General features: G+C 35.3%; 1 protein-coding gene across 1 annotated transcript in view; it reads right to left on the bottom strand.

The window, feature by feature from the left end:
• Positions 1–339: 339 nt before the first annotated feature.
• Positions 340–16,757, bottom strand: part of LOC113492564 (nose resistant to fluoxetine protein 6-like) — a 66,615-nt gene continuing 50,197 nt past the window's right edge. Inside the window, exons 6-13 of the mRNA XM_026870067.1 lie at positions 15,202–15,280; positions 13,744–13,852; positions 12,197–12,352; positions 9,282–9,779; positions 8,548–8,717; positions 6,399–6,575; positions 5,782–5,978; positions 340–1,525 (exon numbers count right to left, since the gene is read on the bottom strand). Of these exons, the coding sequence (XP_026725868.1) occupies positions 1,421–1,525; positions 5,782–5,978; positions 6,399–6,575; positions 8,548–8,717; positions 9,282–9,779; positions 12,197–12,352; positions 13,744–13,852; positions 15,202–15,280 (1,491 nt within the window). The 3' untranslated portion in view covers positions 340–1,420. The remainder of the gene's footprint in view (positions 1,526–5,781; positions 5,979–6,398; positions 6,576–8,547; positions 8,718–9,281; positions 9,780–12,196; positions 12,353–13,743; positions 13,853–15,201; positions 15,281–16,757) is intronic.

The following is a 16,757-nucleotide window of genomic DNA, read 5'->3' as shown; positions in this document are numbered from 1 at the left end:
TAAAAAAAAAACACTATTTTACACCCACATTATCGACGCTGAAATTACAGTAAGTATTTTTATAACATCTTGATTCAAGGGATCCTTGCAGAAAATATTAAGTACTAAGAACCTTTGTTAAACAAATTAAAATTCTTTATAAGCATAAATTTATTGGTATTTAATGAAACGAAAAGTCGTATTTAATACGGACGGGACTAGCAATTCGTACTGTTTAAGAAGCTAAGCGTGTTTCTTTAGAAGTCATCCGAAAAAAGTTGTTTTGCAACAACATACGCATTTCATTGAAATATAAGTAACACTGCTGCTCGCTAAACCGAATGCTAATTCGACAATCACATTATGAAAAAGTCACGTTACTAACGGAATTGAGCATTTTATATTAAGGCTAGCAACTGTAGCTCAGATAAATGGCTCAGGTAGACAAACACTTAAATAAAGCAGGGGTCAGTAGCAATGCTCGTAGCTCGTGCGATCCTCTACTAATGAACACGTGTATTCTGCTAGCGTAACAAAAACAATATCTGAATCGTAACCGCGGTTGAAGCCTAGCAAGAACTTGATATTATAGGATTTATGTATGTGAGATAACGCCGTGAGTCAGAATGATTGATTCATTGCATGTAGGCGCAGCTTATGGGTGTAATCATAATAAATTATCATATTCTGAAGCGACATGAAGTATTCTACATTCGGAGTAATCGCTATTGATTCGTGTCTGAGTGAGCTCAGGGCTTAATAATGTCGCTGTACCATTTTATTATCCGTCTAAATACCTTTTTGGGGAAACGATCTGTAGTTTATTTAACAAAATGCCGAAAATGTGTATCAAGAAACATGAAACGTGAATGAGCTATCTTTTCATACTGCATTGCAGGTGGAAACCACTTTGGCAGCACAAATCAGCTGTCAAAAAGTAAGTAGGTACTTTGAGAAGTAAGTGTAAGTTAGCAAGTAGGTCAACGAGCCCGTGATGAGTCGCACATGCGACAATGTGCCGTTCCCGATAAAGCAGAAAGATATTACTCGTTTGATTCGGTGTTACAGGCGGCGGGCGACGCAGACTGCGAGCCATAGCTTAAACCATTCGCTCGACTGCAATAAAACCGCCAGATAAAGTGATATGAACTCGTACTGGTAACTCTAAAAGTCTTTATTGGTAACTATCTAGTTCATGACGTTTTGGATTTCAGAACGATATCCTACATAAAGCTCGATCGAGCGCACTGCATTGAGTAAAGTTGTTCAATAACTGTTAACTTAAAGAATCATTTTTGTAGATATAAAACTATAGTTTTATTTACAATGATGGTTGAATATCAATGAGTGCGCGAAAGATGATAGTTTATAAAACGATCAACAATTTTTTATTATTTTAATATCGTGTCATGATTATGAGGCTCTTCTTTCTTCTTGTAGATCAGCTGATGATTTTGAGCAGCCTCACAGCTGGCGCTTCAAACGCTAGCGAAATGGCGAGCGATGCCAAAAATGCCATCACTGCATACCCGGCGTATATCGCGAGCTGAAAGGCAAAAATAAAAAATAATAAAACATATTGAGTAATATTACTAAAATAACAGAAATAGAAGAAAGAGCCTATGATAGCTAATACGTTTAGTATTTTCTATACAAAATAGTGTAAAGAGGATACAATCCTGAAAACACTAAGCTAAATACGGTTATAGCAACTACTATTGCTACGATAAAATGAAATAGGTATTACTAAAGCGATTTGAAGCCAGAACATTTTATTTTCACTAATGTAGGTACGGGAACTTAAAATTTAATTTTGCGGACGCTTTTGAAGCGAAATGGTAACTTTTCTTCTACTAAAACCTATATTTTGGTGCCAAACTTAACGACGGCGGGGTCCGCGTCGAGTTGGAGCGAACAAAAACTGAAAAAAAATTAAAAGAGATTTTTCCGAAGTGTTATGAACATTTTCGATTTAGGTAAATGTGAATTGGATACTTTAAAAATTGCCGCCGTCAGGAAGACAAAAGCATATTCGGAATTGTTAAGAAGTCAGAAAACGTTTCAATATTTCATTGAAGAATTTTACGTTTTTCAAAAGATTTGCTCTTGATTACACAATGTGCTGTTTCATCGACGGTGTTTTGTAATCGAATTTGAATGCGAATATTGGAATCGATTTTGATTCATTGTCTTTGTACTTGAGTTGGATTTCTGTATTTATATTTACTTGAGTACATAAGAAGCCCGATGTTACACCATTTTATTTGGATTTAGTGATTGAATAATAGTGCAACTTCTCCATATAATTATTGGACCTAGAATTCCTTACACACACACAATGCCTGAAAGTTTTATACAAATGGTTTCGTCTCGAGTTGTTGAAAACTTGATGTTTGAAACTTTCAAAAGAGCTGAGGTTAATATCCGCAGTTCTGTGGGAGTTTACCTGCAGTAGTACAGGTAAACTTTAAATTCGTCCATTACCAACGAATATAACGATATGTTACTATACTTATGTTATGGAACTTTAGTTTTGTTTTTCCTAATTATAATATAACGAAACGTAAAATTATATACATTTCATACAAGTGCATGGGTGGAAATGTGTGTTTTTATGTTACGCACGTGTATGTCCGAGTTTATCTAAACCTGCTTTCGTCTATTCATTTCTAATTTCATAAAACTGACATAATATCTGAGAAGAGAAGAGAAGAAAAGTCTTATAAGTGAACGGTCTTTCTAAAAAGAATAAATAGTTTCATGTTAGATCAATGTGGATTTATTTTAATTACAGTTCATTTTGTCAACATTTTGAATTAATTCCATAGCTATACTAATGTATAAATAGGCAAACATATTTTATGTGCAAGTCACACATTAACAAAGTTTAATGGCACGTTTCGCCTTGACATTTACTGTGCTCAGACATTCTGAGGGTTTTAGGGGCTGCTACGACATTGTCCTATTAAATACATTACGTGATGTATAGCTTCCTTTGGGACTTCGTATTACGTTGCATTTTCATGTTAAATCGTTCTATGTTTCGTATACTAAGTGCCATTAAAGTACTCAAAATAGATTGCGATGAAATTTAAAAGTGCAAAGTTCTGCAGAAAATTGATAGGTTGAAATTTCGAGCTACAATATAATCTTTTGGAAAGCTTTTGGCTCTAATTAAAGTTAATGTAATAAAGGCCACTTTAATGCTTTTGCCTTTAAAATTTAACGTATGATTTATAATTCGAACATGAGTTAATTCCCGCTACAATTTTGGCGGCACGAGGTTACCCTATTGGCTCCTGTTTTAAGTACATATTTTCACGTTTCTGCCGTGATAAAACATGTTTATAAAGCCGTTTCTGAAATTACGTTTTAAAATGTCACTGTTATTACTCTCGCATGATGGTTAATAAAGTCGAGAGGTTTTACCGAGGGACGAAAGCAAACGAAGACTTAGTAGCCGATTATCTTGTAGATTGGATATTATTGCTTACCCAATCTTTGATCTTGATCCTTCTTGTGATTTTCAGGAATGTATTATTTATTACGCATTACTTAAATTATTTTTTATTGAAGTTAGAAGGGAATAGAAATCGAGCAAATTGAAATAGATGTGAAAGTAACAGATACTGTATACAGCTAACCCGGAAGCCATATTCTCGAAAAAGGTTAGATAAGGGATAAAATGTTAGTGGAATTGTATATTCATCAGCATTAATGAGGATCAAACACCTTATTTCAAAGTGATACCTACTTAAATTTATTCAAGTCAATGTGAGATTAGATAAATACTTCACATACCATTTTACTTACTGCCTGGATAAGTTGTATAAATAAAATATGTAATTAGACTGATTGCGGCTTCGCTTCGACCCTCAGATATTCAATACGAAAATAGCTTTCGAGCATCAATTAGGAGTCTCGGAGGACCCGTAACAAGTTACCAACTTGGATAAGTACAGTAGTTACGTTGACATCAACTAATGAGTGCTGGCAGAGAAACGCTACATTTTCTCGCTAAAATATTGAACAAAAGAAAATTTAGTACCTCCTTGTTAGTTGCTTGCCCTGTAACACGAAAACATTCTCGGACTTTACAACGGATCAAAGTTTTTCACAATCCAAGGGCTCCCTTTCATGTGCCAACCTTTGAATGGATGTCGAGAGGGTGGCATAAATCTGTGCCTGTCAAGTGTGCTCGGCTATATAAGTGTATTGCAGCTTTTAACCCATACTTTACGACACGTTTTATGCTCTGAGGCGACAGTAATGAAATGTTTATTTGTCATTTACTTATAGTTTTCGGTCGCATCTACTTCAATGCTGTATCCAAAAGAAAGATTTATAGCAGCAATAAGATAAAGCTGCAGTTTAATCTCAGTGTTCCGAAACGCGGAACTCTGTATTTATCTAGCCGGCTGTCGAGTTGCGGCCTTTAAATAAACGAATGAAACTTGTATGAAATGGGTTTAAGCTGTTTTACTCCACTGTATGGAATTGTATTTACATAAGAGACTGTTTGTAAAATGAGTCAAGTTGCTTCCAAATGATATTATATGTTTTTGTTTTGTTTGTGAAGTAGGTACGTCACCATTCCAGAATACTTAATGCTAAAAGTTTTTTCGTTTTTATTCCAATACTGTTATCAAACAATTGTGCAGTCGACTAGTTTCGTGCACAAGCAAAGGACAAAATTGGTCAGTTCTAGTTAGCGGTTGTTGTTTGTTACCTGCACGATGCCCGTTATTTCTATCTCTCGTCAATCTATTCGACAGAAAGCTCGATAAAAATAGGTCAAAGGAATATTTTCTTTATTGGACTCGCATTGATACACTTTTCTCTAAATTGATTCTCTATCAAACTAGATGACATGTCAAACGTCTTTGTTAAGTGTGACTTTTATTATACCACTTATACTATTATAAGACTTTTTATATTATTGTTTAAACAATATAAATTGATTTCTTTAATTACGACTTGATAAAAAAAAACGTACAGGTTTTGTTTAAATTTTCGAGATCCATTTTCACATATTGCCATAAAGCAGTCAACATTTGCGTTACTGGGTGCGGCTGAGGTTTGGCTAATGAGTCACCTGCGCTTCCCGTGACAGTGAGCGACTGTCAAAATTTAAGTTCAGTTCGTTAACAGCTACACACCCTGTATAGAACGTGATATAATCCTAGCTGATTGATGCTAGCCTACTGTTTAATATTTGTTCATTACGTTATGCGATTGTCTTTTGTATGTATGTATGTACTTAAATGCGTAGGTAGAAAGAGATAGTGATTTTGTATTATCGTTAAGATCTAATCTTCTGTTGTGAGATACATAAGTAGTGCCGGATAAAGGTTTTGGCTGGGAAAAAACGCGGCTGTATTTTTCGTTCCCTTTACCGGAAATCGTGAAGATTTACTTTGAAGGCGTATTCTATCTCCGTATCCAAGCCCCATTCGAAAACTTTTTGAGCCGAAACATTATTTTCATACGCACGTTATTAGAAATACATACATAACCACATTTCAGTAGTATAATCTGTTTGCAAATTGCACATTCTGCAATTAGAGTTCCTAAAAGCACTCAGTACTTTGAAGGACTTTTACCTCAGATGAAAACCGATAACACTTCATGCAAGTTAAGCTCAATGTGCATCCAACATAAGATAGAGTAATATATAAAAAATACCACAATCACAAATAGGAGACAAATGGCACAACGAAAGGACAGACATTTAAATGCTGTTTCAATTTAAAATAAGGAAGACAGAAAAATCAAACTCAGTCGAGGTAAAGTAGCACTTACGACAGTGGAGTTCTGCATGTGGTAGGGTCCGTCGAGCAGGAAGGAGGTGTACATCATGATGGTGGGGTGCACGAGGTAGGCGCAGTAGGTGAGGCGCGACAGCGGCAGCAGCCCGCGGTACGACAGCGCCGAGTTCACGAGCCCGCCGTGACCGCTGCAGCAGGAGATCGCCACCCAGGCTACTGCCACCCCCCATGCTAGATAACAATAACAAGTTTGGTATGGACATCTGGAAATGTTTTGCCCCCTGTGTGCGAGGATGCTGAACAAAATATTTCAGATAATAGAATAAATATTTTTCCTTCTATAGCTGTCATCGGCAGAACTAATTTGTGTGCTACACCCAATTTTATTTTTGAATGAAGTTGTTTTTTTTTCCATACATTGAATCGGTAGTTTAAATATGAACGGGGTTTGTTTAATCAAAGGTTTCGATTCATTTTCATAAGATTTTAAAAAGACATTTATTTCTATTACATGCGTCCCAAATCGAATACTGTAAATCGTCATGTCGTAGCATAAAGCCTAGTTTTTCTAGATTTTAGCACAATATTTAGGAGATGCCTTTGATTTGAGACGGAGAAACTTTGAAACGTGCTTTATTTTTGAATGAGTACCTGTATGTCCAATGCTAATGTAGAAGGCAGTTGGCCACACCTCGAAGTAGCCGTCGACCATACTGAAGATCAGGCTGCCGATGATACCAAGCGCGACGGGCCAACCGAGACCGACCACCCAGTAAGGCATCCTTAATTGGCACTTTGTCTTGTGCAAGTACCAACCTACTATCATACCTGTAATATTCAGTAGTTACCGTTAATATGGCAAAAGTATAACATAAATTACAAGTTTGCCGAGGACTAAAACAACAACTAAACTCTTGAATCAAATATGGGCCACACTACCCGTACAAACGTACTGGGAAGTATGTTCTAACTTAGTTGGTTATTCCAAAGCCACTATGGCTATCACGGCAATTATCACTTTCGAACTCAAAGTACTTCAAAGCAAGTACAGTGAAATATGTTAATATTTGTAAATTGGAACGCTATGGGGATGCCAATCGGTGGCTAAATCTAATTAGTTCAAAGAGATATTCATGCATGTATTTATATGAGATATCTGATATGTGAGCAGAATTAATTCGTTGATGGGAGGGCAAGGGTGCTAAAACACAGCCTATAATAAAAGTCAAATAAAGTTGTCAGTGACTTATGTTGGAGATCGCTTTTTCTTGCAACAAAAAACCTGTTCAATATTGAAGATACTTTTAATAAAGTACTTTCGTAAATAGATTAAAATCAAATCTAGTAAGCGCAATAAGGAAAACGTAACATATTGTGTTGGAATTCCTAGAGGAAAACTTCCAAACATTGACCGCAATATAAGTTAATAAACGAAAGGCGAAACACAATCACGTTAAGAACTTGCCAAAAATAGGACTGAATAAGATCCTTTACAAATAACGCAAGATAAGGGACTCTATAGATAATGGCTAATGATCACGTCGGATAAGATATAAGTGTGGAAACGTTAGTGAGCGTGCGAATTATCGGGATGTTCAACCATTTAGGCTTTTGTCAAACGCCGTTATGATCCTCCCACTGACCGTCCGAAGGAAGCCCAATCGTACAAAGACTATAGCGTTTCGGTAGAATCGATAAAATCTCAGTAAAAGGCCCATTTTCGGGGATTACGAGAATCCGAGTTCGGAAGGGCTGCACAATCAGTGGCGCGTTGAGCATTCCGCGCGGCCTCTGTACTCGCTGTATTGACCTAAATAATTGTTATGCGAGCTTTAATTTTATGCTATAGTAGCTGGGTCGAAAATTTCGACTTATTTTAATATTCGTTTTTCAATTTCTCCGACGCTGTCAGTGAGCACTAAAATAACTAAAGCTCGGTACGAATTTTCATGAACGGGGTTTGTACAAATTATCCGATGAGAATTCCTCTTGAATTTAATTTGAATATACAAGCGTAATTTTTTTTTATATATATACCTTTCTTGAGTAGTTTTGTCAATAAATAATAATAATTTTTTATTCGTTTGTGAGGTAAAGCCTATAACAAAAACAATAAAATTAAGTAATCATATTAGATAAGGCTTGGAATTGCTTTTGACCTAGTGAGTTTAATATGTGTTAAAATTTGCTACACATTTAAAATACGTTGCGTTTGTTCACAACAATTTGTAGATTAGTGTTACGAGTATTTCGTGTCCTCATTTTTTATTATTTTTCTGTTCATGGTTACGTTTTACTTAGTTACATTATATTATGATCAAAGCAAAAGCATCGTTCGGTTCAAATAATATAATTTGCAAATCTTAGCGTATTATGAAGTTTAACTACGCTTCAAAATATTATTTAAGAGATGAAAAACCGCAGATCACGAATACATTAAAATAGCAAAGTGGCCAGTCATCTGATCTTGCCTGCTCTTTATAATTTATCCAATTTAAATTGATCCAGAGGTTGATTCGATTTAGCAGTACTGAAAGCTTCCCAGATACATAATTTATAATAAAATCCGGAGCTTGCTAGACCACTCAACATGCGTAACTTTGTTGAGGTTCGGGGCTTGGTCAATTAGTTATTTCTTCTTGCTTTGAAACAACACTCATCAATCATTAGCGGGCTATTCATAATAATTTGGACGAAGTTAAGATCGACGAGCTGAAACTAATTTCTTTGAAGGTTACGTTATGTATGTGGTCCACACACACTTAGTTAGCTTTGGTATTAAAACGTGAAATCCTCTTACCGACTAAATAGGGTCCGATCCTCGACCACGGCTTATCGTACAGCGGATCAAACATTTCGAAGGGCTCCTGTATCCTCGCCTTGTATTGATGCCACACTGATATGTAGATGGTGGTCGTCCACGAGCTCACCATTAGCAACCCGAGCGATATCATCGCACATTTCGGGTGCCTGCGAATAAAACAGATAATGTTATACACCCATACTTCTATTCCGGGAGTCATGAATATACAATAACAAAGTTGGCCTAGAATAAGCAGACTGTTAAATAAAGTGTATTTACGTTAGGACATTTTCGAGAGTTCTGCAAACGAATTCATAACATATATTGGCTTAATAGTTCCGCAAACTTGTAAGAATTGAGTAAACAAACTTTTCCAGTTTATAAAGTGTGTCTCGGGAAAAAAGGAGAAAGATTTCGGTCATTTTACACCAGAAAATTTACTTAGTTAGCATCCAGAACAAATCTACATAACATTATTACCCTTGGTTTTGTTGAGGCACGATTTTACTGCATAACTTTGAAATACCTTTTCTTTATATTCTTGCAGGTGTTCCACGGTCTATTATTAACCGTAACTAGACTGAAAGGACGACCTTCTTTTGTTCAGTAACAGCTCTACGGGCATTAATAACTTTGTCAACTATGTTAATTAGGGCAATATTCTCTTCCGACCTACTGCCGCGCTAGGAAGGAACTTGTCTGGCAGTGAATAATTTAATATATTTACTTACTTGACAGATATAAGTAGGAGTATGATCCCTACGACGTAGAACTGCGTGTCGTTGGCCATGTACCAGGACCAGACCATGCACATCTCACGCTGAGGGAACAAGTTGTTGATGTAGAGGAGGTTGCGCCACCAGTACTTATCGCAGGTGATGTGGTCGAAGATCGCCGGCTCGAACACCGAGCGATCGTGAGTATACCGTAACGCTATTTCATTCAACCCTATGACGAACCCGTACGCCGGCGTTAATCTCACTAAACGGTAAGAAACTAATAAAAAGAAAGACTTGACCATCGCTAGCAGCTCCTTAGCAGAGTAAAAGCTAGTTTTAGGCTTATCTAGTAAATCTTCCTTGAACGATTGCTGGCTTATCACGGAGATAGAAAGCGCTGAGTTACTGAAGCCGTTAAGGTTCTTGTTGATATCCTGTTTGTCTTGCTGTTCCAGTTTCTTGGCTTTTTTGTCTTCGGTCCTCAAAAACAGAATTGTGACGAGTATACCACTGGAACGATATAAAAGTTTTAATTCAAAAGATCAAAGATAAATACATAAATAAGTTGGGTTCTTAAGTGAAAGCCCTGTTGTTATCCTTACGAAAATAACAATGATTTATTAAGAAACTTATTGAATTCAACAGAATATTTCATTTATCTGATTTGAATATAACATCAAAAGTCCGAATCTTAACGCTGTATACAGCATTCAAATATTTGAGAATGACAAGGGAGAAAATTGTTTGGTTCAAGTTAAGATTGTAGCAACGAGATTATTAATGGATTCCGATGTTTACGATGTCAATGTAAAAATAGATTAATAATCAATACATGATATGAATACATTGTAACTATTGTTCGTTTTTGTCTTTTGTTTTAACTAGCCAGACGAAAAGAATAATAAAAATTGGTGTGTCATGCACGTCATGACAATTTTTTGTCGACACAGAAACAAAAAAATGTTCGTGTTCACGTAAAAAACTAGTGAAGCTATCTCCAAAACAGGAATGTAGAACAGTTGTATGAGAATTAAAATTGATGGGCGCGGATTTTCAGAACTGGTGAATCAATAAATACAGTTTCAGTCCAACGCTGTAATTGAATTTGACGGTCAAACAGTCTGATGGACATCAAAGTAGAGAAGGGTTCCATTGTCGAGGCTCCGTCAGAGGAAACTTCTCTAATGTAATATTTACTTCTACGTTATAATTAATTAATATCGATAAGTGGAATTAAGCTAACAGCTATGCGGTGTCCCGTTACAGCCGCGAGATTATACTGAGATTAGCGATCTCGTGCCCGGGTTTCGTTAATGTATTTGATGATTTGATTCCTGAAAGTCCATTGAATTAATATTGAATCAGTTCAATATTACCTACATTAAATTCGGCAGTTAATTAAATCTGAAATGTCGGTTTTAACTTCATCAGTAATCGAATCTTGGGTTAAGAAGCCTCCTTTTCCAAGTAACTAAATATTGTTGCTTTTAAAAAAAACGTCTAGTTAAGCATTTGAAACATTTTAAATCTTTAAGTTAAATAAAATAATTACAGAAAGTAACTTCAAACTAGGTAGCTACACCGTCTTATACTTGAAACTGAACGAGAACTTTCTGCAGACAAGCGAAAAGTTTTCGTTCAAGCATCTTTCAAGTATCAACCTGACTTCGATTAATCTAAGACATTTCGTTGAGGAAACCTGGTCTTAATGCTCATGTCAGAGTCACTGTATGTAATGGCATGAAATCAACTACACGCGCCGAAAAGAATTGTCATCAATGCGTTTCTTTCTTCGATTTAAAAAGTCATAAGTCAAGTTTAACTAGGTAATAAACGCAAAGATTTGCAAGTTGTAATATAAGCAGTTATATAATAAAGTATTTATGTAATGTGCTAGTTATGCTTATTAAATCATCATAACGCTAACTATATTATAAAAAAATATGAATATTTGAGTACGTCCACTCTCTTATACATTTTGTATCAAGGCTAGTTTGGCAATTAACACTGTATACACGAAATAAACCTAGATTTGATTGTTGCGTGAATGTTGAAATTAAATGCAAGCAGTGTGTCCAAATATATTGTAAACATAAACATTATGTTATAGCATAGCTACTCGTTATTTGGAATGATTTTTATGATAGTTTTGTTTTAAAATTAGAACACGTACTTAACACGTTTTTCAGTCAAATTGGATGACCAGAGTTTTCTATTAATAATGTAGATTTGTTGAAGCACAAAATATATTTCTTTACTAAATAATCAGAACTATATGTTCAACATTCTTGGTGATATGCTCTGTTAACACAGATTCCTTCCCAAGCGACGTTAAAATATCGATTGTAAGGCGCCCGGCGCACCCGGTAACTATAAATACTTAATTAAATTCTTGTCACTAGAATGTTTCGATGGGCCTCCTTTGAAGACCACACTCTGTATTGTTGTACTCCTTGTATTAACACCTTCTTATTAGAGAAATAAGGTTCATTTTTGTACTTCTTTGTTTCTAGAGAATAATTCACAAAACTATGAGAATCAGAACTCGATACACTGAGGCTCAAATACCACTTATTTAAAGACTTTATAGTGTTTGGAGTAAAGTGTCACGAAAGCGGCTAAAGATACATAATGTTATATTATTGGTCTATTAAATAGAGCGTTAGTACCTACCTAGTACTCTATTCTTAAAATTATCGGCTTGTTAGCCACACTATGTACGCTTGTTGACTTTGTGGATAATATTTAAACTATCTTGATTTGATTACAATTTACTATAAGATGAAAATATATTTGTATGATATTTAGGTTGCCTAAATGACTACTATTAAAAAATATTTTAGGTGACTGTATTTATCTTTGTGTTCCTGACATGACATCTATTCAGGTGAAGCCGTGAGCAATAGCTAGAGTGTTATCAAACTGACCTGATAACAAAGAAGGTATCGACGCAGTAGGACGCGTTGCCGACGGACTGGTACCAGAAGTTCCGCTCGGTGATGACGCGCATCGTCTTATTGTCCGCCACGTAGAAGATGGTCAGGTATGTGTGCACCATTATCACCCAGATTACTGACATAAACCTGTAACATTCAAATAGTAGAATCTGAAAAGCATTAAATCATCATCCTAGCCTTTACCCAACCATGTTGAGGTCGGCTTCTAGGCTAAACAGATGCAGCTAAGTACAAGTGTTTTACAAGAAGTGACTACCTATCTGACCTCCTCAATCCAGTTACCTGCGCAATACGATAGTCTGGTTGTTACACTTTCTAGCTCCTGACTACCCGTAACGACGGTCAAAGATGTGTAAATAACATTCAGGACCCACAATTTAACGTGCCTTCCGAAAAAAGGAGGGACTCGTTATGTCATAAATGGTCACCTTCGGACAGACCAAACCACGTGTAGCTTAACCTGTGATCGATCAATTTTAACAGTTGTAGTTTAGACAAATTAAAATCTTATGCTTCGATTTCTAATAAATATTAAAGAGGCACTTTTCAATTTGAAGTTTAAAATTTCTATAATTCACTTATAGTTTTCTTTAAGTTCTTGGCTCGAATTTCTTAGTATTATAATTTTCTATGGGCCAAACTATTAAAATACAAGCTAACAGACCGATCTCACTTGGTACTGTAAAATTAAAAAGCTAGACTTTGCTTAAGCATCAAAATAAGTTAGATGTCATCGACCTCTTAGTTAAATGCTTGAGTAATGTTGAATGTTAAAATAATATACACAACAACAACAATTGATTGTTATATCATAGTTAAAAGTAATATATGTGGATGATTTTAAGCACAGTTAATAAATCAATTTATAACCGCAAAATATAAGGAACTTAAATTAGAAACGCTCGTTTCAATGAAATAAAAATTTTAATTAAGACGTTAATGTATTCGATAGATCTTGTTGATTTTGATGAATCCTCTCGTTATGTAATGAATAAATCAATTCTCTCGACGGTAAGTTAAAGCTAAAGCTAGTTTTATTTTATGGTATGGACTTTGCGGTTCATCTGCTATAAACGGCTATAAGCCTGAAATAGAAACTCAAATATTGACCGTTAAAATGGAACTAATTTGTAAAGTTAGATTAACTCAGAGTTAAAGTCCTTAATAACCCTGCAATGAACGTTAAACTTTATTAAAAGTTGTGATTAGCCTTTCCAAGTAGGACTGCAAGCACTGCAGTTTCTCTACCACTTTGTATTCAATTAAGTTATTAACATAATATTTAATACGCGTCCTCTGAAAGAAAACCAATTACCACAAAGTTGACAAAAAGAGACTAAAGATATAGTTTAATCTTCAATGGATTGTTAGCACAAGTACCTTAGATCAACGGGCACTTTTTCCAAGAGTTTATTCAGGACAGATTTCGATTGAGAGGCAAACATAAAACAAAATGATTGGGACTAGTTCCATTCATGTAGAGGGATGGAGAAAGTTGTGTAATAAAATAAACGTACCTCATTCCGTGGAGACAAGTCAGGGCTCCGTCGTTGGGAGGGTCCGTGCTCAGGATCTTACGACCGTTCGACAGGATGGAGAACGATAACAGTACCTCCGACCATACACCTGAACAAAACTCACAATTGAAATAAAACAAACTTCTAGGTACAAGTTTCCGACTGCAATATTCTTGTACTACGTTTTCTTAGAACAAAGGAAGATGCTTTGATTCCTGTTTCCTGTGTGAAGTCAGATATTTATTGGAAATCGTTGGCACAAACAATAGATAGAAGCTAAATTGGATAATATTATTTCAGAAAGACAATGTTTTATTCGATAACGTGTAACAAGCTCTAAGAAGATGTAATTATAGTTTATTATGTTGTATTTCTTTTTTCTCATATATAAACAACACCAAAATAGTGCTAATATATCGATGTCATTTACTCAGGCAAGTTTTGCGAACCCTTTGCGAAATAATAACGTGGTAATGTTAGTAATAATAGCCCCTGAGGAATGGCCGTCCGTCTAATTAATGTCAGTGCCGTAACTTAGTCTTATCGAGATAAACTAACATATATATGTATATGCCATTAGCTTAACTTAGTACTATCTGTAACATTAACGGCACTTAATATTAATGGCAACTATCGCATTATAGTTACACGTATCTATAATTTTAATAAACTAAATTCTCGTTAAATCGCTGAATGTAAACTCCCTTATTCCCAATCCGCGGAAATTATTATTATGTTTAATGTATTAGACTAGCGATAATAACTGAAGCGCCTTTCTGTACCTGAGGGATCAGAATTCATTACTCTCATATCTAGCTTATCAACGGCGTGCACACGTTTACGATATTAATTTAGGATCTACCTGTCTTACGAACAATTATAGCAGAACAAATGTGAGGCCCATTGTTGAAATTTTAGCTTTGGCTGTAAAGTTATGCGACTGTGCTTTTGTATAAGGTATAAGACGTTATGATCTCCAATTTACCCAAACTTCTTAATCGTCGGCTTTGAAGAAAGTTCATTTAGAGAATCATAGATTGGCACATTTTTATTTTCAAGCAAAGTAGAAAGTTTTGTTAAGATCTTAAATACATATATTCTTGGAAAATTTCCCAAAAACGTAGTTCTTTAAGTTCATAATTATCTGTTGAAAACGGTTTTCTAACAAAAGCTCTTAATATCTGGACTCATTAACTGAAAGAAAACATATAAATTTGGAGAACCTATCTTCCTTCATTATATTTTTTGTCCGTCCGCAATTAAAATGAGGGTTTTATTTTCCATCAGACTCGTAATTTGAGTTTAGAAAATTATGCGAGACTTCATAACTCGGCTTATAATGTTTGAGAATGGGCATTGTTGTGTAAATGTTCGTATTCATGGCGGCACATAAAATATGCATTAGCAACAGTGTATTAGTAGTGAATGAATGCCCCCCACATCGCATTAGGTACTCACCGCAAGTTTCCCGCCGAAGGTCTCTTTCCCCATTGTCTGTGTTCGCCGGCTTCCCATCAGCCTGTGCCACATTGTTAGCCTGCAAATATCGTTACGTCAGAACTGTTCATTAGCTTTGAACAATAGATGGGCATCCAACCCCATTCACATATTTAGTAGCATAGGGAAAATGAGATACCCGATATTAACAATAATATTGATAGCTGCCAGAGTCATTAAAACGTAAGTATGCGTGGCTCGTGATATTATAGTTATAGTTGTTTCAGAAGTAATCAAATTTTAATCTGTTAATTTCGGCGTTCAGAAACCGTATGTCCGATTGTGATTATGTACGATTCAATTAAATTAATTAGAATGGCCTCAAATCCCACATTTTGAAGGGAATAATTAAAGGTGCCCATAAAATACTAATTGCTCCTAAAATAAACACTAACTCAACCAATAAAAAGCTATTTAAGCGTTAGTCTGATCGTTAAGTGCGCAACTAGAGTCATCACCTTAACGTTTTGAAAGTGCCTGGAAAACGGCCTACTTGAAATAAAAAAACTTTTGATTTTGATTTTGATTTTGGTTACGCTATTGTTTAGCTTTAAAACAGTGGGTAAACACAATTTTGATGGACGCGTTTTATACCCACTAAATGGTATAGAAAATGGTTATAAAATAGAGTACATGTTTGTTTTTCTCACGCTTGGTGAACTTTAGTGGTACAGTCAACACGAGGTAACACTTTTATTTTTAATCTAGTATTGCTTATCGCGTGACCACACGTAATGATCTTCACAAACATCCATATCCACCCGTTAAACGAAATCTTTATGTTTAGTTCAGCAACTAAAGTTCAATAAAAAACGACCTGTTTAGTTTCAATTGTGGTACGAGATTTTAAGCAAACATTTATTCTAGTGACACTGGCAGACAGTGAGATGCACTGTATACTCATACTGTATGCATTGACAAATAAAACGGTACAAAAATTGAATCGTACAAAAGCGATGTTGAACCAGTCAGTAGTAGCGATACGCCAGTAAATTGGCTCGATGATTTTAGCGCTACGAACGATCATATACGTATGATTGATGAGACCATTGATTTTTTGGCGAATAAAACAAAGTATCAAGAGCTTTTTTTAATAATTGAATCACAAGTAATCTTCATCGAACATTCAGGATTTATTGACAATAATTTAATTGGGTGTCAGGACATAGGTTAAAAAGAACTCTACAGCTTGACTTTGTCTTTCTGAAGCTTATTTACAAACAGTACTTAATAAACATTATAGTATTTCTCCTTTGGAAATAGGCAATTGAACGGGTCAAAGGAATTAAATTCATGTGTCGAGGGGTTTCACAAATATTCAAGTTACATGCAGACACCTAGACTCAGGTCAGGCATTCGTGGATGACACGAATATATGTAAAAGTAATCATCAGTAAAAATCAGTTTGATAGTTGTCTCTTTTATTGTACTTGTAAATTCCTGATAAAGTAGATTCCAGATATATCGAAAATACTCACATCTGAAATCAATTTTATTCGAGCCATATCCATTTAAGA

The sequence above is a fragment of the Trichoplusia ni genome, chromosome 4 (genome assembly GCF_003590095.1).
Source record: "Trichoplusia ni isolate ovarian cell line Hi5 chromosome 4, tn1, whole genome shotgun sequence".
Classification (NCBI taxonomy): domain Eukaryota; kingdom Metazoa; phylum Arthropoda; class Insecta; order Lepidoptera; family Noctuidae; genus Trichoplusia; species Trichoplusia ni.
The sequence above is the reverse complement of the archived record's forward strand: the minus strand, read 5'-3'. Positions and strand labels throughout refer to the sequence as shown.